Below are 23,677 nucleotides of genomic sequence, written 5' to 3' on the forward strand. Positions count from 1 at the left end.
AAAAAGAAAAAAGAAAAATTCCTGAATGAAGAGGCAGACTGTGGCAAACTCCAAGTACATGTATTCTGTTTATATCTTTAAGCTAGTGCTTCTCAAACTTTAATAAGCAAGCATAAGACTCACATAGTTTAAATGTGGATTTCTGGGCCGCTACTGCACCAGAATTTCTGATTCTGTAAGTGTGAGGTGGCACCTTGGAATCTGTCTTTTAAGCAGTCCCATGGGTGAGCTGAGTAAGGACTAGAACACTCCACATACCACAGCCCACACCACACCCACCACGCCTCCAGTTTCCTGAAAGATGGCATGTCAGAATCAGGGCAGAGGGTCACTGTGTCAGACTGCAAAGCTCTGAAACAAAGGTGACTTTCCGTCAAGCACGGTCAGAGTCCATGCTCCCTGGGTTGATCAGCACACAGAGAAACAGAAATTCCTTCCTCTCTCTGCTATACAATTGCCAGGTGCAGAAGTCGCATTATCATTTTTATTATCATTAATAGTTACACTGCTTTGCAAATGATGTTCATTCGTTAACGCTTAAAGCATGTCAGTGAATATGTTGGTACTATTCCCTCTCATTTTTACATCAGAATGGGAGGAGTAACTTGCAGGCAACATCTGCCTCCAGGGCTAGTGTTCTGGGTGATTTGACCTAAAGCAAGAGATGCTACTGGAACTCTACATGGCTGGGGCTATTTGGTCGAGGAGTTCAACAATCAAGGTCTTAGCAAACACATCAGATCAACTGCTTAGTGATGGGAAGTTCTAATCTCCCTTCCTGGTCCCTGTATAAAAATTTAAATACTCCCAGATCAACTCCTAAACAGCCTGCCAGATTCAGCTTGTTTTTCACCAAGATTATGGAGCCAGTGTGTGGGACAGCTGGTCCCAGGCTCAGCGGGCGCTCTGTCTGAATGCTGATGTGTTCGTGATGTGCTGCTGTCCGGGCCATGCTGATGGGTCCTAAGTCCAAGCTATGCCGCTAAATAATGTGCTTTTCTCAGAGTTACACAGATTCCATTTCTCCCTTGTTAATCACTTTTCTCATTTGAAAATTTTCACATGTTACTGAGTCACATGTGTTTGCCAGGTATGAATAAAGAGTTCTTTATAAACCACGCTGCTGCCTGCAAATGCTGAGATATAATAAAGCCTTTCTAGAGTGCTTTAAAAGATGAGACTTTCCAACTTGAATTGTGTGTTAATTAATACTGGATTTGAGCCCCCCGACCCCATCTATATAATCTGTAGTTGTTGCCTGTGGCTGCTATAAATATGTCTAATTTACCACTTATTTTTAATGATACTAAAGTTTAATATTTGCTGTCAGCATGGAATTCCCCTCTGGTGAATCTACTCTATTAGTATTATATTAAAACCAGATTTTCCTCAGCTAACAAAAAATATAGGGCCTCCCTAGTTTAAAAAAATCACTCAGAAATTAGGGTGAATTATTAATTTGTAACATCTGTGACTGGGTTACGTTACACTGGGAAAATCCCAAGAGATTCAGGGCGAGCAGTCCTCTTGAAAATGACTTCATAACTGAACACTCTGGGGACACAAGGCCAAGCACTGTGTCATCATGGCCTGTCCTTGATAAACTGCTGGATGGGGTCCATGAATTGTAAATGGAAACATTACCGGTGTCACTTACACTTAATGATTAAATGATCAGTGCTCCCTTCTCAACAGATATTAGTTTACATTGTATATTGTGATTGACAGAGGCATGAATCTGTCAACAATCAGTCTTGCAGGGTTTTTTTTTGGGAGGGAGGAGGTTGTCTCCTGCTGAGAACAGCTTCATAAAAGCTTAGAGTCTACATTTGACTCCTTAACTATTCCTTACTTTCTTTTAAATTCCGGAAAAGCCACTTTAGTTTCAATGAAATTAACCCCCCCCAAAGTTATGGAGACATTATTTGCTTTGAATTTTAATCTCTGAAATCTGAAGGTTTTTGTATAATGCATATCATTAGACCCCAAGGTAAATGTCATAAAAGCATAATTCACAAAAAGATTTGACTAGTCTTGGACTAGAACCAACCACCTGGGTGACACTTAATATGAGATTTTGAACACATTCCAACATGCCATTTTTTTTCCCTAGATGTTGAAATAAAGTGCTTCTTAAGTGCAGTTTTTTTTTCCCTAATGTATTTTCATGGCCTAGAGTTTTCAAGTATGAAGTGTTTCACAGCCCCGATTCAGAAGACTATCACCAAAAGCCCCAATATACTTTTCCTGAACTCTATTTCCTAATTATGCATCACTGAATTCTTTATAATATAAAAACTCTATAAGGGCTGATGATGTTAATTGTAGAAAATCAAATGCCTCTTGAGTAAGGCAGATTAGCTTTATAAAATACACTGAAAGAATTAAAATATGTAAATCAAATTTACACATGCAAATTCAATTTTGTTTTATACATTTCAGAAGAGTCATCTAAAGCCATCACAGTCCCACAATTCAGTGAGAACTGACCCACTTTTTCTTCACAGCAGAAAATGGCTCCTGGTCTCTGTAGCCTGGTGATCTAACATCTTTTCCTTTTTGTTCATTTACAGTGCTAATAATAACTAGATTGTACAACCTCTTAAAAAGTGCATTTTTTTGCTTTAAAATTTCTTACCACTTCCAAGCAGTCAATGATCTTGGTTAATTTGTCTTCAGGTAAATTCTTCAGCAATGATACACTTCAAAATAAAAAGAAACATTTATCTCCCAAAATTAAACTATAAATATACACCTATATGTAGACTGAAAAATCTCTACATGCATTTTTAAAAATGTGCTTTGGTTTTTACCAAGTAAACCTCAAAATATATCACACATAAATAACTAAGTTTCAAATACATTAAAATTATGCAAACACATATAATCACAGTTGTTTATTATAGATAAATAAATAAAAACAGCACAATACCATAAATGGAAAAATCAAATTTTGTCTTTGTGAGGAATAAAAAAAATTTTACATTCGTTTTTATTTTGAAAATGAATCACTTCTGAAAATGCGTTTTTCTCCATATATCAATATCTCTTACTAGTATGGATGAAAAGGGCTGCTTCCAGAGAGGGGATCAGATTTTCATCTAAATCTTTGTAATTAAGTAAAGATTGAGTTCAGGGAAGAACCTAGGAATTAGCATGAAAATGATCTCTGATGAGTTATGTTATATTGCCTTTTAAAATTAATGGTAGCCAGAGGCATGTAACAAACATTTTTACAAATAATAATATACAGAAAATGAAATAGAATACAGAAACTTATTTGGAAAAAATTAGAAATTCCACGAGTATGATGAACCAATCAAGATGATTAAGTTGCTCTATTAGAGAAATTTCTCCTCCACTTCACCCATTTTTACTCAGGACTGTTGATAAAATTTCTATAACATAAATGTCTTTCTTACCATCTAAAATTTGACATCCCTAAGGAAACAAAAAAAGACAGTACTCAAAAATGCATGATTGGACCTGAGTTTTGAAAAAGGAGCCTTAGACTGCCCTTTGCACATGTGCACCTAGAGGCGTGAGGCCAGGAGACGCACGTGAGAAGGTTTGCGTCGGAACCTGCGTCTCAGCCTGCAGTTGCCAGGCACTGGAAAGACACCCAGGAGCAGGGCAGACAAGTGTGCTGTGGTAGAGTCAGGTTTCAGAGCTCCACGACAGAAGAAATGACTAAAGTAACCAGATGGATAAACCTTAGCGAAAAATATCGAGTTGCAAAAATAACACCATATTTTAATGAAGTGCAAAAATAGGCTAAATCAAGCTATAGACACAATAATAAAGAATACCAAAGGAATGATTAGCACTAAACTTCCAAACACAGACTACCCCAAAAAGAGGGGGGTAGGAGGCTGGAAGTGAACTGGGGGAGCACCTGAGAACGACATTACTAACTTCCTACTTCTGGGGTCAGACAGTAGCTCGATGGTGCTCGTTTTGTTATCTTGTATTAAAATTACATGTGTACCATGTATTTTTTAGATACACCGCATACTTCACAATAAAAAGATTTAACTGGAAAAAGAAAGGGCTTACTCTGTGTTATGAAAGAAAGAGAAATGTATTTCTCTAATATGTCTCCTTATCAATGAAAAGGTAAAAGTGTAACCAGAACATGTTGTTAATTAACACATGCCCATCGTGAAAGTCCTATTTCTGCTCCACACTGGGATCTCCAATTTTAGTGAAAAATCCCTCCTGTAAACCAGTACCTTTGGGGATTGGTGAGGAAGTTGATGTGAGAAAAAATCTTTTGTCTGGCTCCCCTCCATCAAGGCAACGATCAGGTTTACCTTGATCACCACTGAATTGGCAATATTTAGGGTGTGGCAATAAGTATTAGTTGAATAAATGAAAGAATAAGATAACAAAAGGAAGGAAGGAGAGTAAAAAGAAAGGGGGGAATATGTACTAGTACATTCACTAAGCCAGAACACACTAGACTTCACGGGAATGTACTGCTACGCCTAGTGGTCCAGGTTTCATCACAGATATTTAAATGCAACCCACAAGCAGTGATTTATTTACTTATCCTCCCCGCTTTTTTGCCCCTGCGTAGGTGTGGTTCATTAGCTTTAAATGCTGACTTGTGTTGTTCAGTTGTCGAATTTTGAGATCACCTACACTAAGACATTGGTTGGCATAAGGTAAGGCACCTACTTGTCATTATTGCAGCTCTCTGCCAGGAGTCATGATTGATTCTGGGAGAGGAAAGTGGCAAGATTCTGTATGAGAAACCCTAACGCCTTCAAAGTCCTACTGACTAGCAATGTGCTCATTCAATATTTATTGAACCCTCACTATATGTGAGGCACTGTACAGCCCTAAAATCATTGGTTCTACAGACTTAATCTGCAAGATAAAGTCACTATACTTAAAAAGAACTTAGAGTTTATTTTTGCCATTTTATTATTACCACTTATCAGAGGTAACAGTTCATTACAGTATGTATTGCAGCTTCAGAGACTGTCAAAGGTGGCACAAAGAAAAAGAAAACAGGAAAATCGTTTAAATGAGAAACTTATATTTTCCAAAAATCTTTTAAATGTGTAATTGACTTCTTCGGTTATATAGGTATTTCTTTCATGATAGTTTTATTTGTCCAAATAGTTGGAAGTATGGAACAGTTCACAAAATGAGTATGATGAGCATGTTCCCCAAGTCCACGCCATCTTGGCAAGCATTGTAATGTTCTTGGCATGTTAATTAGCTACAAATACAGTAATCCTGAAGATGGTATATTTTCTCATCAGCTATGCAGATGAGAAAAAGATTGCCTCTGATAAAGCAAGCAGGAATAGTGAAATAAAATAATTTCAAAATTATTCTAAGCAAAGCATTATGAGAAAGACTGTCTTTTACTATCCTCTTCCAAACTATATAATATCTTATGAAGTCAACTGAGCAACCCAGGTGAATATTTTAGGATTTTTGTTTTGTTTTTGCAGTTTTCTATACAATATACAGTGGCACCATCTATATATGGGCAAAGTAGCAGGAGAAATAAATCACGGGTGATTGCATAAAGTTAATGTGAATTAAATAATATATAGAGTAGTATTTACTGCACAGAAATATTTCTGGCTGAGTCATGTGGAAAATGCTTAAGAAAGAAAAGCTACTGTGAAATAATTATGGTGATACAGCCAACATATCCACAAAACTGCTGCACCATCTTCTGCTCTTTCCACAAATGTGCCGCTCTTACCTTCTGAGGAAGTTTCTGTACTCTTCATCTCTAGCTTGAGCCGTCCTTCTCATTATATTTTGGAATACCTCTCGATCTAGCGCCCAAGTTTTCACATTGGTAATGGCTTTAGGAAAAAAATCAGAAAAGTAATAAAATACTATTTAGCCCCACATTAAGAAAACATTCCAAAATGTTAATCAACAAATTTGAATATGTTCTCATAAAAGAATATTTCTTGGAAAATGCATTATTTAAACATGCAAGTGGAAGGAAGCAGGGATATAAATAGTGGGTAATTTTATAAAATCAGTTTTGGTTTTTATATGAACAGTGGTTTGGAAGTGAGGAGCCAAAGATTTTCTTTCTAATTATGTTTTGCTAAAAATGATATTAAAATTAGTTTGCAATTCCCAATTAAGCATTGCATCATCAGGATGTATTTCAGATTTGTGCAGTGATACAAGAGAAAGCCAGTAACTAATCCAAAGAGTGAAGAAGAATTCACAAGCAGATAATTGAAAGTTAAAGATCTTTGGGTGTATGATGTTTTTATGTCTTTTTCTGTTGTTTAGAGATTGTTGCTAAAGAAAGCCAATATATTTTAAGGATCTCTATGGTTACTTCTTTTTTTTACAGGAAAGACTTTAAAAGCAAGAACAAAATCTAAACAGGAAGAGGAGCAGAAGTACCAGCTCTAAAAAATCTATATGGAATTATGGTTGTGAGATTATTTTTAAAAGGAATAATGAGAGCCTACAAAATAGATAAAAATCCCAAGCTCTGGTTTACTAAACTTTAGCATGAATTGGAATCATCTTAACATTCATGTTAAAAATATATTGCCAGAAATTCTGATTCAGGTTTGGAATGAAGCCCTGACTCTATGTTTACCAAATACTGTAGCAGTGCTGAGACATGTAACCCAGCCCCAAATACTGATAAACAGCTCATCAAAGTAATTCAGAAGAAAACTCAAGATTGAGTAAAGTCAAAACAGGAACCTTAAAGAGTAGCAATTAAATTAATTTCAAAAGTCATTCATGAAAGCCCTCATTAATTAATTCACATCTCTTTCAATATGTATATATTTTCATTGTTTTAATTAATTGTTATGGTTTATAATATGATCAAAACCTCATAGATAATGGGAAACAAGCATTCTGAATGAGCCAAAGGCAGATGTCTACATGGCAAAAAAAAAAAAAATGAAGTGATAATTAAAACAAATACTGGAATAATTCAGCTGGAAGCCATGTTCATATTTTACATACAGGTACCTGATGGGAAGTTCCTTCAAATTTGAATTATTTAAACAAGTGCTTCAATATAAATCTTTTTATAAGCATAGTATTCTTATCAATAAGAGTATAGGGGTCACAATGGAAGCCAAAAAGACTAAATCAGGATGCAATAATGACTCAACCAGATTATCTCTAACACTGTATAACAATTCAAAGCTATAACATTTCACTTCCGGTTACCTTTCACAGATGCAGTCCTTGTACAGTTGTATAAAATGGCTAGTTCCCCAAACGTGGTCCACATGGGAATGGATGGCAGCAATTTCTCCCCTTGGGACACCTCTACTCGGCCCTCTACCAGGTAGAATTAAAAAGAAATCAAAATCTGCTTGGATTCTATAAATTTTTAAAAAATAAACAATTAGAACACAAAGTGTAAAGTTAAGATATCTTATGATTCTCAATATACTAAAGTGGTTAAAAATGCAGACTTGTACTGGCTTGGCCACTTTATTTTTTAAAAGATTTTATTTATTTATTTTTAGAGAGAGGAGAGGGAAGGAGAAAGAGGGAGAGAAATATCAATGCGTGGTTGTCTCTCATGCGCCCCCTACTGGGGACCTGGCTTGCAACCCAGGCCTTGTGCCAAGACTGGAAATTGAACCAGAAAACCTTTGGTTTGCAGGCTGGTGCTCCATCCACTGTGCCACACCAGCCAGGGCTGCCACTTACTCTTGAAAGAGTTATCTTTTTTCTTTTAGGTTCCTTGTCCATAGTGGGGATAATAACATTTACTTCATGCATTTTTGTGAGATATAAATAACTTAATATAGGTAGGGAACTTAGAACAATGACTCACACATAGTAAATGCCATATAAGTGTTTGTTATTGTGAATATTATCACTGTTACATGAATAGCAAGCACTTTATTTAAAATTCATTCTAAACCATGACAAAAATTCTCTTGCACAAAAAACACAAATTACTGCATGTACTGGGAACACATCACAGCTGTTCACAGTTATAACTGAGAAGTGCACTGGCCCTGAAGTCAGACTGCCTGGTTCTGACAAGTCACTGGCTGTGTGTCCTTGGGAAAGTCACTTTACAAGGCCTCTGTAAGTGTCTAACCCCTCATTTAATGAAATGAATTAATAAATGGAAGTCATTAAGAAGAATGCTTGAAAAAGGCCACAAACTGGGAGAAAAAAGATCTGCAGAACACACATATGATAAAGGAATGTTGTTCAAAACACACAAAGAACTCTTAAAGCTCAACTTATGCTAACAAATAACCTAGTTGAAAAATGGGCCAAAGGCCTTCACACTCACCAAAGAAGACACACAGATTGTGAGTAAGCATATGAAAAGCTGGTCCACATCAAACGTTATAGAGAAATGCAAATTAAAATAACAAAGAGATACCACCACACACATTAGAATGGCCAAAATCAGGAAAATGACAACACCAAATGTTGACAAGGACATGGAGCAACAGGAACTCTCATTCACTGTCAGTGAAACTACAAAATGGTACAGCCCCTTTGAAAGACAGTTGGTAGTTTCTTGCAAAACTAAATATACTTTTACCATGCAATCCAACAATCATGCTCCTTGGTATTTACCTAAAAGAACAGAATATTTACACCCACACAAAAACCTACACACAGATTTTTATGTCAGCTTTATTCTTAACTGTCAAAACTTGGAGGCAACCAATATCTCCTCCAGTGGGTGAATAAATATATTAACTGTGGTACATCCAGACAATGCGATGTTATTTAATGCTAAAATGAAATGAGGTATCATGACATGAAAAGACACAGAGAAATCTTAAATGCATATTATAAGTGAAAGCAAACGATTCCAGCAGTATGACATTCTGGAAAAGAGAAAATTATGGAAAAAATAGAGAGATCAGTGGTGTCAGGGCTGGGGTGAACAAGATGAATAAGCAGAAAACAGGCTTTTTGGGGGCAATGCAAATGCTCTATCTAATATTAAAATGAATAATACATGCCATTATACATTTGTCTAAACCCACAGCATAAAATAACACTGAGAGTGAAGCCTAAAGTAAACTATGAACTTCGGGTGATTATGATATGTTAATATAGGTGCATCCTTGGAATAAAAATTAAACTAAAATAATTTTTTAAATGTACTGCTCTGGTGAGTGATGTTGATAATGGGAGAGGCTATGCATATGTGGGGGCAGGGTCATATGGGTAATCTCTGTATTTCCCTCTTAATATTGCTATAAAATGAAAAAGACTCTAAAAAATAAAGTCTTATGAAACAAATAAAAATGGGTTTGAGACTGTTTTTATTTAGGCAAAGATTGGAGGAAGGGAGAGGCAGCACTTCAGGTACCTCTTCACGATTCTATTTTGTTTTCCCCTGAGGATTCTATTCTTCTTTCCCTTTGAACAAATGTAAATAAAACCTTACCTAACCAAAAGAGTATGCAAAGAAAACCTTATATTCTTATGAGGATTATTCCTTCTCCTAATTCACTATTAAGTAGCCCTGGATCATCTCTGTCCATCCATTCAACAAATCTGATGTGAGTACTGATGGTGCAGTTCTGATGCAGGAACTGATACAGGTGCCAGAGATTGAGTGGACAAGACAGAAAGGATGAAAGAATTTGAAAGAATTTATAAGGATTTACAGGAACTAGTATAAAGGACACATGGACAACAACTAAGGGGGGTAGAAATGGGAGGGAGGTGGGAGGCACTGGGGGGTGGGCTGGGATGAGAGTAAAAAACAGAAAAGTGTACTTGAACAATAATTAAATAAATTAAAAAATAAATAAAACCAGGAACATAAAAAAATGAAAGAATTTATACTCTATCAACAAGTAAACTCTGTTTTGGGTCCAAATCCTATAAATTAGCTATGAAAATTTTAATAATTTCTCATTACAACTAAATTCTATTCCATTGAGACCATTTAATGGTACTGTCAAGTGGCTAGCACAGATTTTAATGCATTACATTTTTTTCTAATTGGTTATGTCTCACTGGAGTTGAGCAATACTGAAGATACATGGAATATCAAAAGTTTATGCTAAATATAATTTACCATTAGCTATTGATGCTATATTTTATGAGGGGGAGATTTTTAATTAACAAATTAATTTGCTCAGTGAACTAAATCAGACAATTCAGTCCTCAGATAACAGATAATTTATTCAAATAAGGAACTGTACCATTTTCATTTTTCTCTGTGCTAGAGCCCTGGTTAGAATGGCTGTATTGATGCTGCCCTCTGTTCTAACTTCTCTCTGCCCAAGTCTTCCACCAGCTCCTTGCACCAGCCCTCTCACCGGCAAGGAGCAAGATGGGCTGACATGAATTTCTCATCTTTTCCTAGTAGGTTCCATAAATATTTACTGTCTTAATGGTATATCTTCTCCTGCCAGAAGGTTCTAGTATTGCTAGAGTAGAAGTGAAATGGCTAAGAAAAAAATTAGAAGAGGGGAAAAATTACTCCTGATTACCTGTCCTCAAAAGCTTGAAGGCTTTTTCGGGAAAAACTATAAAGGACACATGGACACAACCAAGGGAGGGTGGGTGAAAGCAAGGAAGGGAAGTGGGTTTGGCTGGTGGGGAGGAGTGGTAGGGTATAAATGCAGACAACCATAATTGAATGACAATAAAATAATTTTTTAAAATCTTGAAGGTTGCATAACTGAAGACTATAATTCACTTCTTGGGTAAAATAATTACTTGGGAAGAACTATAGAATTTAAGGTTGTCTACAAGGATGTAGATGGCAAATAATAAATCAATAATCATGAGACAGGGTTGCTTAAAGAATCAAAGTGTATGAAAACAATCTTTCACATACTATAACTAGAACAACACATGCTTCCTAATTTGTTTACATGGGCAACTTCTGCTCCACACTGAAGAATCCAAATACATGAGAATTGTAGAAGCATTGCCTGAGAAGTGGCAAGATCATTGGATTAGCACTTGTTCACTAGAACATGCCACACTTAGAGACTAACTGTAAAAAGTGACTCAGTAAACTTAACATCATCTCTCACATTAATGTTCACTTAAATTTTAGTGGTTTGTAATTTTAGTTAATATTCAGCTTATACATTTATTTTGGTATTTTTGTTATTTTAAAGATATGTCCAAATGTCCTGGTGTTGTTTGCATATAAATTTGAGGCTATAATTAGAGTAATTTAAAAATAAAAATGTATAAGCATTGCTTAGATTGCCACGAACTAAAATGCAAAACAGAAGACCACAGCATATCTTAGATCACCATCCCATCTGAGTAAGCCAATTTAACTTTTTCCTTAAAACTCAAAAAGTTGGTGCAATTCAGAATTTCACAGGGTGTTCAATAGCCATAAGCCCTATTCAGATCATTTTTGCTTCTTTATCTAAAACAAAAAAGTTTTTGTGTACCACTATAAGACTTATGCATTTGATATGCACTTGAGAAATAAACCCTTTGCCTATCTAACCATTATAATCTTTCCAGTATGTGAAGCATGTTCAAGTGATCGTATGTGAAGAAAGCCATGTGAATGGCTCCAAAAACATCAGTTTTAATTTTAAGGCACTCCATTTGATTTGTTGGCTAAACTGTACCCAAATTCTCTTTCAAATTATGGTATATAGCCAAAATATTTTACAACTCCATAAAAAGTAATTGTTTCTTTTTTCCTAGTACAATCACCTAAAAATGTCAACATAAGCAGAGTATTTTGAATGGAAACAGCTTCTTGGAGTTGTTGAGTGAGTTGTACTGTGACTGAAAGTGTGGCCCTGAGCCCGATCACCTATGTCTGTGTCCTACCTCCACTACTTAGGAGCCGTGTGGCCCTGCACAAGTCATTTAACTTCTCTGCGACACAGTCCACATTAGGAACATGGAGATACAACCTTTGCCTAACAGCTGATGAGAAGATGAATGGGATTTCTCTATGAAGTGATCAGTAGGATGCTTGACATACAGAAAGCATTCAGTAAATGTTAAGTATTATCATCACAATTTGATCAGCAATGTTAATATTTCATGAGTACAATCTGTTCCATTTCCTGCAAACACAGAAAATTATTTTGCATTCTTATAAATGTTTGCAAAAATCATAAGACAATAGGCAAAATATTTGTTGTAGATAACTGGAAAAATCTGTGAAACCCACCTGCCAGCACAAAGATGTGGTTTCCTGGCTCTCCTTGCTTGATAATGTAACTCCCTTGCTGGTAGTTTCTCCCATACATGCACTCCACCATGTCTTTGATCTGCTGAGGGTCCAGTCTCTTTAGAAATTGATTCTTATTAAGAGCATCTGTAATGAGCTTCTTCTCACTGGTGTAATGGAAAAGAGATGTTAGTTATAACGAATAAAAATTATGTTTTGCTATTTAGATTCACTTCATTTTGAATCTTGATACAACTACCTATGTACTTACAACTTTTCCAGCAGGACAAAACGTTTTTCTACCAACATTTGACCATTATAACTACTACCATTTACATGCAAAAAATCGTTGAAAATGTTTTAGAATACTTTTTGGTAATCATTATTACACCAAGGCTGATTATCACTCCTAATTGCCTTCATTACAAATGTTGCATCTCTCAAGACTCCTAGGTGCACTACTACTGAACCCATGACTTTGGGTAGAAAGCAAATCTTGGTTGGTAGATAGAAGATATATTTAAGGGACTACAACACAGTTCATTCACTGATGTATGTAGGTATCCATAGTGCCTATGGCACTGGTTATTTTATATATTATTTAATCCTTACCACTATCCTGTGAGATAATTACTCTTCCTATTTTATGGATAAGTAGACTAAGAACAAACAACTTATTCTCTCTAGGATTTAAGTCTAGGTTTGTAAGTCTGAAGTGTGTGCTGAGTCCATTCTATCCATTGGCTTTTCTGAGCTGGAGAAGCCAGCTCCCTCGGGACTTGTCAGGTTTGATCAGACATAAAGGGTAGTTGTGGTAGCCTGGGTTTGCCTAGGTTTTGTCTCTAGTGTGTCTAGACTAGACAACCTATGTTTTCAATCACACAGCCTTTTTATTCCCCAAATTCAAGGCCCACTAGTTAATAACCCTAGAATAGTCTACTTTTTTATAGAAAAGAAGTAGCTATAAATAATTACTCAATATTCATAGCCATACACTTCAAATGTTTTCATTTACATATTTTATATGTAGCTATTATAGAATTGATGAACTAGAAAAACTGTTGCCTTATGGACTAAGAATCTTTGCACAAAACATTTGCCCTCACTCAAACTCAGTGTGATTTATTTTTAAATAGAGTATTTTAATGTATTGTTCATTCAAATTCTCCCATCATGAGCTTTATTGTTTGAAAACTTGTCATCTTTTTTTCACACAGCAAGTTCTCATGCACAAGGTAAAATGTCATGGAAGTAGACCCTTCCGTCATGACCACATTCATCAGATCATCATGTTACCTGAAGGAAACAGAACAAAGTTCTGTACAGAAATTCCTTCTTCCATACAGTAATACCATCATCCTCAGAGCCATCCAGACTCTGAGCACCTTGAGAACTTCCCTCCTCCTTCATCTAGTCTATCACCAAATCTTGTCAATTCTCCTTACAAATATCACTTTTATCCATCTGGTTTCCATTTTCGAGGATGCCACCACATCCTTGAAAATGGAAACCAAAAAAAAACTTAGGTCTTGACAACCTTAACAGCTTCTTTTTTCCTATCTCATCTTCTAGTGGCGTGCCCCTACAGACCATCCTATACCACCATATCGGGCTCTTCTTGCCAAAAAACTGACTTCACCTTCATCTAATTCTTCCTTCATGCACTAAAACCAATTCATTCAATTAATAAGTACTGAGAAAATACTGCTGCTAGATGTACTTAAGTGCAAGTAGGAGAAATGTGAATACCCCCAGAGTCCCAGCTTTTGTCGTCCTTTCATAACAGGTATCATTCCAGCAAATGTTCCCTTAGTGCATACACATCCCCATATTAGAATTTCACGATGCATACTTTAAAGGTTCAAAGAATTCTTGCAGTAAACAAATCTGTTTAAACCAATGTTTCCCAAAGTTGAATGTCTTTCTTACTTATTTATTGACTTGACTTCTATTAATGTTCATGGAAGTACAACTGACCCTTGAACAACATGGATTTGAATGGCATGGGTCTACTTATATGCAGATTTTTTCAATAAATACTGTAAATGTATTTTCTCTTCCTTAGGATTTTCTTAATAATAGTTTCTTTTCTCTAGCTTACTTTATAGTAACAATACAGTATGTAATATATATGTAAAATCTATGTATCCACTGTTTATGTCATCACTAAGGCTTCCAGTCAATAGTAGGCTACTTAACTAACTTCCAGTCAAACATTATATTTTGATTTTTGATTGTGCAGGGGAGTTGGTGAACTTTACCCCTGTGCTGTTCAAGGGTCAACTACACTCTGAAAACTGTTTGCCCATAGAAGAAAACAACATCCCACAGTGTGGTCTTCCCCATTTCTAACCACATGGCCCTACTATATCCATCTAGTACTTAGTCATAAAAAATCCTTTGTCATAGGTAGGCTAGTATCTTCACTGTCTCCTTTGCTGGTCAGCTTTATCTTCAGGTTTAGCACATGCTTTCTCCTCTACTTAGCTTCTTCTCCTCTCAACCTATCAAAACCTTACCAACACATCTAGCAAGAAATTCTTTATGTCCTAATGAATCCTGCCTAGACACTGTATCTCACACAATCTTTTTATTCTATTCTAAACTTCTAATACACTTGTATTCAGACCCATTCAATGCAACAATTTTACCAAGCATTTATTTAGGTCATAAAAATTAATTAAGCATGGCCCGTGGCCTCAAAAAGTTCCCAGATACTTTTAACTTAGTTTACTGTAATATTGTAGTATTTAAAAAAAGTTATATTTATAAGTTTTTCTTCAAATTCTATTATAAATTCTTAGAGGAGTGGGTCTTTGTATTGAATTTTCTGTTTAAGAAGCAGCATACAGAAATGATTAGGAATATGAACTTTGCAACTTCTCCTAAAACTATGACAGGCCAGATAGTATAATCCCTGCTCATACAGAACAATTTATAAAAGCTGATGAAAATATATATTCACAAATCTACATGAAAGCATAGGAGACCTATCAACAGAGTAATGACTTGATGATGCATGATCAGCAAGAGAACATGAGGCTGACATCCATCTCTACTTTTCCCTTCAGGGCATTTTCTCATCTGTAGGCAGCACTAAGCAGAGTTTTGGCCAAAGGGTTTGGAAGACAAATGTTAATGTTCAAAACACACCATGTGGGAGAGATCCTGGGAAATACCCAGGACTTTGGTCGAACATAAAGGGATGCATGCAGCCTGAAAGTAAAGACTAACCAAACCAGGCCAGTTCCCAAAAAGGCTGAAAACCAACTTTGAAACAACAAATCCCTGTTCTGATTAAGTGATTTGCCTCTGGACTAACTGTCTGCCAGAAACAAAGGTAAATGTTTTCTGTGGGATGCTCATAAAATCTAAAACAAATTTTCTCTACAGTTTTTCTATAAAGAGTATCTGGCATGACATAAAACATTACCAGGCATAACACAAAAAAGATCAATGAACAGCAAGAAAAAAAAAGAAAATAGAAACAGACCCACAGTAGATCAAAATATTGCACATACTGGACACAGGTATTAATATAGCTGTAGTTAATATGTTGAAGGAAATCAAGGACAAAATGGAGAATGTCAGTGGAGGAAACAAATATTTCTTATAAATAAAAATAGAGATTCTAGAATTGAAACATAATATCTGAAGCTTGGTACACAATAAATGGGCTTAAAATCTAGTAAGACACAGCAGAAGAAGATCAGAAACTAAATATGTAAAGGCAACTAAAATATATCTAGGTAGAATATTGGAGAGAATCTGGGATGGAAAACAGAGCAACAACAACAAAAACAAAACACAGGAGACATATATAATAAAAAAGTTGAACATATGTGTGATCTGAGCCCCCAAAGAATGGAACAAATTGCTCTGAAATGATATATGAAGGTATTATATTCAAGAACTTTCTTAAATCAGTGAAAATACTTCAAGCCACAGACAATATACACAACAAACTCCACACAAAATATATACACAGAAAACTGTATCTAGTCCCATCAGAACCGAGTTACTGAAAACCAAATACAAAGATGAAAATTTATAAAACATTTGGAGAAAAGAGACCCATTACCTTCAAATGACCAACACAAATATATATATATACATATATATAGTCTTTTCCCCCATATATGTATATTTTCCAAGACATCACTTGAAAAGAACAAACTTTAAAAAATGCTAACCTTTGTTAACTTTCAAGGAAAAGCAAACTGAAATCACCGTGAGATACCACAACACGCCCGCCAGAATGGTTCAAATGAGAAAGACTGACAATGCCAAATGCCAGCAAGAATGTGGAGTAACTTACCTCACACACTACTGGTGAGAGTATATGTTTTTTTTCAACCATTCTGGAAAACTATTTGGCAATTTATATTATATGTGACAACACTGTGGTGATTGGCAGAGAGGGGGAAGGGAGGTAGAAGATATAAAGCGGGGATAAATTGTGCTGGGAGGAGACTCGACTTGGAGTGGTGAACACACAATACAAAATACAGAGGATGTACCTCAGCATTGTATACCTGAGATCTCATTTTATTAACCAATGTCACCCCAATAAATTCAATAAAAAATGTACTACCCAGTAATCCCACCCTAGGTATAAACCCATCATAAATCATAGTAATGTACTACAAGACATGTGCAAGCATGTTTATGGAAGCTTTATTCTAAATTGCTAAATACCAGAATCAACCAAATGCCCATAAATAGCTATAAATTAATAAATTGTGGAATAGTCATGCAATAAAATACTACATAACAGTAATAATTAATGAACCATTGCTATGTACAATAATGTAAGTGAATCTTACTATACAAAGGAAGCCAAATGCTGCAGAGTACATACTTACTAATTCCATTAAAATAAAGTTCAAATGTAGGCCAAAAGTTATCTATGATAATACTGGTAGTGAGAGTGGCTTCCTTTGAGGTAGACAATGGGCAGGGATTGGATGGGAGCTGAAAGGGCCTCTGAGGTGCTGGTAAGGTTCTACTGCCTGATCTGTGGTGGATACATGAGTGTGTTCACTCTATGATTTGTGTTCTCAATAAAAAGTTCACCTAAAAAAATGAAATATGTGTATAGCTTTGGAGTTAGAAAACCCCAGGGTAAAAGCCCAGCTCTCCCACACTTCTGAGCTGTGTGGCTTTGGACAAGTCACTTAACTTGTTTGAATCTCAGATTTCTCCTTTATGAACAGAGCATGGTAATCATAAACAGAGAAATATTATACATATTAACTAAGATAAGGTGCCAGTAAGTAATTAATAAATGGCAGTGATAATAACAGCTCTTTTGTGGGGTGGGAGAAGTTCTGAAAACCATGGAGAAACAAAGCAGCACTGTCGAGCCACGCCGCTCAGCTCAAAGTTCATCCAGTCAGGTGGGACCTCCAACGAATGCCCTTAGTGGCAGCACAGGTAATCCCTTTACACTCCCAATTTGCGTAGTCCACATTCTTTGAAGCAATAAATCCTTGTCCTCTAAATTGCTTCAGGAAGTTCAATTTGTCAAAGTCCTCTGACAGTTCTTTTTTCTGGACTTTAGTTTCATTGTTGACATTATTACGGATGTCTCCATCTTCCTTCCCTTTGCCCACCTCCACCCACCACCCATCCCCTTTTCCCTCTGGCCACCACCTCACTGTTGTCTGTGTCCATTAGTTATACACACATGTTCTTTGGCTAGCCCCTCACCTTCTTTCATCCAGTCTCCACACACCCCTCTGCTCTGAGACCTGTCAGTCTGTTCCTTATATCCATGCTTCTGTTTCTGTTTTGTTTGTCAGTTCTTGTTATGCTGAGCCCTCAATGTTCCTCCTCTAGTCCTGTGTACAGAAGGCCATTATTTGTCTTTGCTGGGTCATAGCATGTGTCTTGCTGACCTCTTTGCATAAGGCTTAGTGCAAATCAGGGGCCAGCACCTCTTATCTATCAGGGATTTCTCATGAGCACAAAGGTCAAGGCAACTTAGCTTGTGTGACATTTCATAGCTTTATTATATGTACCTATAAAATCATATTGTAAAGCATATTTGTCAAGAACACAAGAACTATAATGCCAGGGTCTCATTCCTAATTGTTCCATTACTAATGGTGGAACCCTGGGCAAGTCACTTGATCTCGAGTTTTCTCAGCTGTAAAATGACAATAACTCAATCTACAAGTCACTGGATTTCTATGAAAATTAGATTAATTAACAATATAAAGCACTAAAAATAGCACCTGGCACATAAAATATGTTACATAAGAGACATATATTCCTGTTGTAGGTGAGCAAGTTACCAGCAACTTTAAAACCTTCCAGTTAGAAGAGCTCTAAAAACACGATACTTAACACTTGTTTGCATTAGGGAGACTCCCTCACAGTGCTGGTAAAATTCCTGCCAATCCAGCCCCCCTGCCTGGCCAGCCCCCCCATGCCCAGAGTACCCCGGGCCCACTGAACTACCTGCAGGTCCCCAAATATGCCAGGCCTCTTTGTCTCCCTGCTGTTTATTCCTCCTTCAAATCCCAGCTCATGTTCATGTCTTCTATGGAGGTTTCCCTGCTACCACTAAACAAAGTATGCTCCCTCCCTCCGTTGTATACCTTAGAATGTTAATCACAAAAAATTGCAATAAATTTAAATTTCCCCAAAGAAACAATGATCTTCAAGAGTGTGATTACGCTTTCTTCATCTTCTTATAGCAAAAACCTATAATTGCATCTGTCATGTAATAGAAACTCCACAAAATTAATACTAAAGGACTCACAAATTCTTTCTCCTCCTTTAAAAATCATGGGCACAGAGACTAGAGTGGAGATGGAAACATCAGTCACCTAGGAAACAGGCACAGATCACAAGCAGGAGAATCATCTATTCCCTCTCCCAAAAACATTTCGAGTGATAAACAAGAAAAAAATACCTAATAACTGCACAAGTTATAGTTTGAAAAACTAGCATGAGAAAGATGAGGCCATTCCTCAGGTCATCAGAAAATGACCATGATATTCTCCCTTATCCTGTTGCCCATGTCATGGAGCGAGGTTGTAATTTAATTGTGTTTCCTGTCACTTCACGCTTACAACAAACATTCCCCTGCCCTTTCATAAAAGTGTGCAGATGATCCTATTCCCATGAGCATCGAAGAACAGAGTTTAATAATCAAACGTTGAAAACAACCAACACAAGGTAGTTAATCTGACAAACTCAATGATATGAATAATCATCATTGTGCTGCATGGTAATTAGGTAGAAATGGTAAATAGTTCCTTTCACTGTCTGTAAGGAGTATTGCTCTCAGATTGTCAAAGTGGATATTTCTGGATTTTACTGCAGGGAAGCCTGTTCTTATAACAAAATGGCTCTCAGTTGTTGCTGCACATTAGAATCATCGAGAGAGCCTTCATAAATCCTGATGTCCAGGGCCCTTACCTCAAGCCAATTTAATCCGACTCCCTGGGGGCTGGACCCCAAAGTCAGTACTTTTTAATACTCATTGGGTGACTACAGCATGCACTTAAGGTTAAGAATTACAACTGTAAACAAGAAAACGCAGGGAGTTTCCAGCTGCCCTTTCCCTCTACATTCCCACAGCACAGGAAACGTGACTCTGCTGAGGACCCATAAAAAAAATCCGTTACTATCCAGTAATTACCAAGAATCAATTAATGTTTGTCCCAAGACTTTGTCCTATCTTATTCTCCTCTGAAGAGAACTAATAGCTATGAAGAGAGGAACTTACGACTTCCCTCCCCCTCTGGCCAGCATCCTGGATGAAACCGGAAACAGAACCTTGCACTTAGGGGTGTGCTGTCCAGTCAGCCTAAGGACTCTGGACTTTTATTTTAGTTGTGGTAAAATATACATAACATAAATTGCACCGTTTTTACCATTCTTGGATGCACAGTTCAGAGGCATTAAGTATATTCTCATTATTTTGCAACTACTGACATCATCCATCTCTAGAACTTTTTCATCTTTCCATACCGAAAGTATTTACCCATTAAAGGATAACTTCTCATCCCCCCTCCTCCCAGCCCCTGGAAACTGCCATTCTGCCCCATGTCTCTATAAATTTGCTCTAGGTATCTCATATGAGTGGGAAAATACAATATCTGTCTTTTTGAGTCTGGTTTATTTCACTTAACATAATGTCTTCAAGGTTCACTAACGTTCTGGCACATAAAAGGAAGGAATCTCCTTCCTTTTTAAGGCTAAATAATATCTTACTGTATACACTCACTGCATTTTGTTCATCCATTCATCCACTGATAGGCTTTTGGGTTGTTTCACCATCTGGTTATTGTGAATAATACTGCTTTTAAACATGTGTGTTTAAGACTCTGGACTTTTTATGTGCAGCTTTACGTACCTAATATGGCCAAGATTCCCTTGCCAAGAATCTCAGTCAGAGATGCAAAAGGGCACGGTGCACAGAATTCTAAGATGGCCTCATGATCTCCACCCCTCTGGTCACACCCCTGTGTCATCCCCACCTTTTGAGTGGGGGATGGAGCCTATGACTTGCTCCTCACCAACAGAGTATAGAAATGTGTTGGGAAGGTCACTCAGCACATGCTAGATGAGACTTCATCTTGGCCAACTGAGAAGAGATTCTCTAGCTGCCCTTGAAGAAATGAGTGCTGTACTGTCAAAGGGCCTGCATATAGGGACAGACAGTATGGGACTGGGTAGCCTCTAGGAGGGGAGAGTATCCTCCAGCTGACTGTCAGCAAGAAACTGGGGACTTTAGCCACACAACCACAAGGAACTGAATACTGTCAATCATCACATGAACTTAGAGAGGAACTTCTTATACTGGAAAGCTCTAGAAAGGAACACTGCTAGCTGACACCTTGACTACAGCGTTGTGAAATACTGAGCAGATGACACAAATAGCTATACCTATACTCTGGACCCACAGAAATGCTGGGAAAAAACAGGTATTCTTTTAAGCTGCTAAGTATGTAGTAACTTGTTATGCAGCAACAAAAAACGAATATACCTGGGTTTCTCTGAGTTTCTATTTCTAAGAAATTTCAAGTAGTATCTTTTTCTCATCTCATCTGGATAAAAGAAACTAGAAGCCAAACAGGTCCTTCTTTCCTTCATATTTCCCAGAACTTGGGGAAACCCCCCAAAAGGCCATCAAAACTGATGTTTGAAATTTACCAATAAAATTAATGTGGCATGACAAACAAAGACTACTTGAAGGATAAAAAGGAAATTGGGAGTTCCTATTCACTCATACTTTAGTAAGAATTAATATAAGATATTCTTTGGTCATTCCCAGCTATAGGTCTTCTAAAACAAACAAACAAACAACCTGTCAAACAAGATTGAACTGAAAAAATCTATAGTTAACGAATACTTCTAAAGAGAGTTACATAGAAGGGAAGAGACAAATTATTTTAAAATGAGACTTTAAAGAAAGCAAACAGTTTTAGTCAAAGGATAAAAATTTTAAGAACTGTATCTTTCACAGAAAAACCACTTCCAGAAGCTAAAAACGGAAAGACATTATTCCTAGCTTCAGATCTTTTCCTGTTCCAGAAAATTTTACTGTAGGTTAAACCTTAGAAAAAGTCAGGTGACAGAAGCTGAACTGCTCAGACTTCCAGAAAGAGAAGGAAGGCTCCCCTGGAAACGGAGGTCACTACCTGTTAGGAGGCAAAGGTAAGTGACAATGCTTCCTTCTGATAGGACAATAAAGAGAAGGGCCACTGGCATCTCAGCTATTCTGTTTCTATTGCATTCTTTCCTGGAATCTAGCTAGAAAATGAGCAGTGTCCAGAAAGGCCCATGTTTGTGAGCACGTAGACTGTTGACTTACTCAGAACAATAAGTTTTTGAGTTCTGAGTGTTTTCTGAGGCTTAATTAAACTTTTCCCCAACACCTAGCAAAGGACAGACTAAAAGATTTGAGGATAAAGTGAGGAGCAAAGGTTGGTTATAAACCAAGAGGGAGATAATTTGAGAGGTTGAGAGAGGGCTGAGGTGAGGGTGCAGAATGAGGAGAGCCCTGGGGGTCTTTATCTTTTAAAGAGAATGAAGAAAAGGCAGGGCAGGAAGTGTGAGGGGCTGGGTGTCTGGGCTCAGAAAGTCTGGTGAAACCTCTTTAACTTCCAGATGTCAAGGCAGTTGCCACTTAATTTCAGGCAGGTTCTTCATTTTCTCCATGCTCCTTACCTCTCCCTTTTTTTGAAGTTTAATACCACCACCTAACCTCTCCCTCTCCCCCCAACTCCAAGGCGGCTCAGTCCTGTTGCAGCAGCACCACCAGTAAGGGTTGTGCAGACTGTGGCAGAGAACACACTTTGACATCAGTCCACTCAGATTGGAAACATGGTTCAGGAAGGTACCACAGCACGGCCTTGAGCCAGTTGTTGACTGACTCTCAGCTTTCATTTCACCTCTGGTACAACAGAGAAGCAAAACCCTCTTCACTCAACACAGTCAATCTCCAGCCTCCACAAGGTAATGTACTGAAAACAACAGACATCCAGCAGTTAGCTGATTGCTTGTTTTCTCGCCCCATCCCTGAGCAGCTAGCTAGTTCTGACTGGGGAGTAGACACACATTATTGGCATGAAACACAAACCTTCTGTTTTCAAACATTCTGACCACTTCCACCAGACACATCAGCCAGCTGCCTCCACCCACATCTTCTGGCTGTCAGACCACCACACAATTGATCTTTTCTCTTCTTCCTTCCCTTATACATATCTCTTTATTTATTTATTTATTTGCTTTGCTGCAGACCCAGATTAAGGCAATATTACTTATAAGCATATGCACAACTGTTTTAACTGTCCTATTGATAATTATCTGGATATGCACTCTTAAAAATCTTTAACGACCTATCTATGTAAACCCTAGATCTAGAACCTCTCACACAGCCACATCTAAGTCACTAATTCATAAAATACAAAAAAAAAATTTTTCCCTCCTGCTCCCAGCAAAGCTTCCCCTACTACAAACTAACACTAATGCAACACTCCCCAGAAGCATAATTTTCAGGGAGAAATAACAATAGCAGGGAGATACTTGTAATTATACCAAAAAGGCATTAGAAAAGTATCTATTTCTAATTACTATTTAACTTTTTACATGGCTGCCAGTTGAAATGTGAAGAGTTATTCAACTTTCATCTTGGAAAAGTAGTATATAGGGCTATTAGAACAGACTTCAGATAGCAGGCTTGGAATTCTGGTTTTGACACGGAAAATAACAAAATATGAAAGTATAACCTTAGGCAAGTTATTGAATTCTGCATGCCTCAGTGCCTCATATATAAAACAGAGCTGATAACAATATTATCTATCTTAGAGGTTTGTTGTGAGGATGATATGATCCAATATTTATGATGCCTGACACAGAATTAGTGATGCATAAATGTTGTTATTATTACTATTATTATTACTCCACAGAAACACTCCTGTTCAATAAAGGAGCCGCATTTCTCTAAGGCTCATGCAAATGCTCAGCACTGCTTTAGAAAGGAAGCACAAGTAATAACAAACACACGTTCCATACTCCTTTTCCATG

The 23,677-nt window shown here is 37.1% G+C and overlaps 1 protein-coding gene across 1 annotated transcript in view; it reads right to left on the bottom strand.

The window, feature by feature from the left end:
* Positions 1 to 23,677, bottom strand: part of PRKG2 (protein kinase cGMP-dependent 2) — an 88,996-nt gene that overhangs the window by 50,014 nt on the left and 15,305 nt on the right. Inside the window, exons 3-6 of the mRNA XM_037155503.2 lie at positions 12,131 to 12,297; positions 7,192 to 7,305; positions 5,729 to 5,834; positions 2,639 to 2,702 (exon numbers count right to left, since the gene is read on the bottom strand). Of these exons, the coding sequence (XP_037011398.2) occupies positions 2,639 to 2,702; positions 5,729 to 5,834; positions 7,192 to 7,305; positions 12,131 to 12,297 (451 nt within the window). The remainder of the gene's footprint in view (positions 1 to 2,638; positions 2,703 to 5,728; positions 5,835 to 7,191; positions 7,306 to 12,130; positions 12,298 to 23,677) is intronic.

This window comes from Artibeus jamaicensis, unplaced genomic scaffold (genome assembly GCF_021234435.1).
Source record: "Artibeus jamaicensis isolate MK-2021 breed Jamaican fruit bat unplaced genomic scaffold, CSHL_Jam_final scaffold_1031, whole genome shotgun sequence".
Classification (NCBI taxonomy): domain Eukaryota; kingdom Metazoa; phylum Chordata; class Mammalia; order Chiroptera; family Phyllostomidae; genus Artibeus; species Artibeus jamaicensis.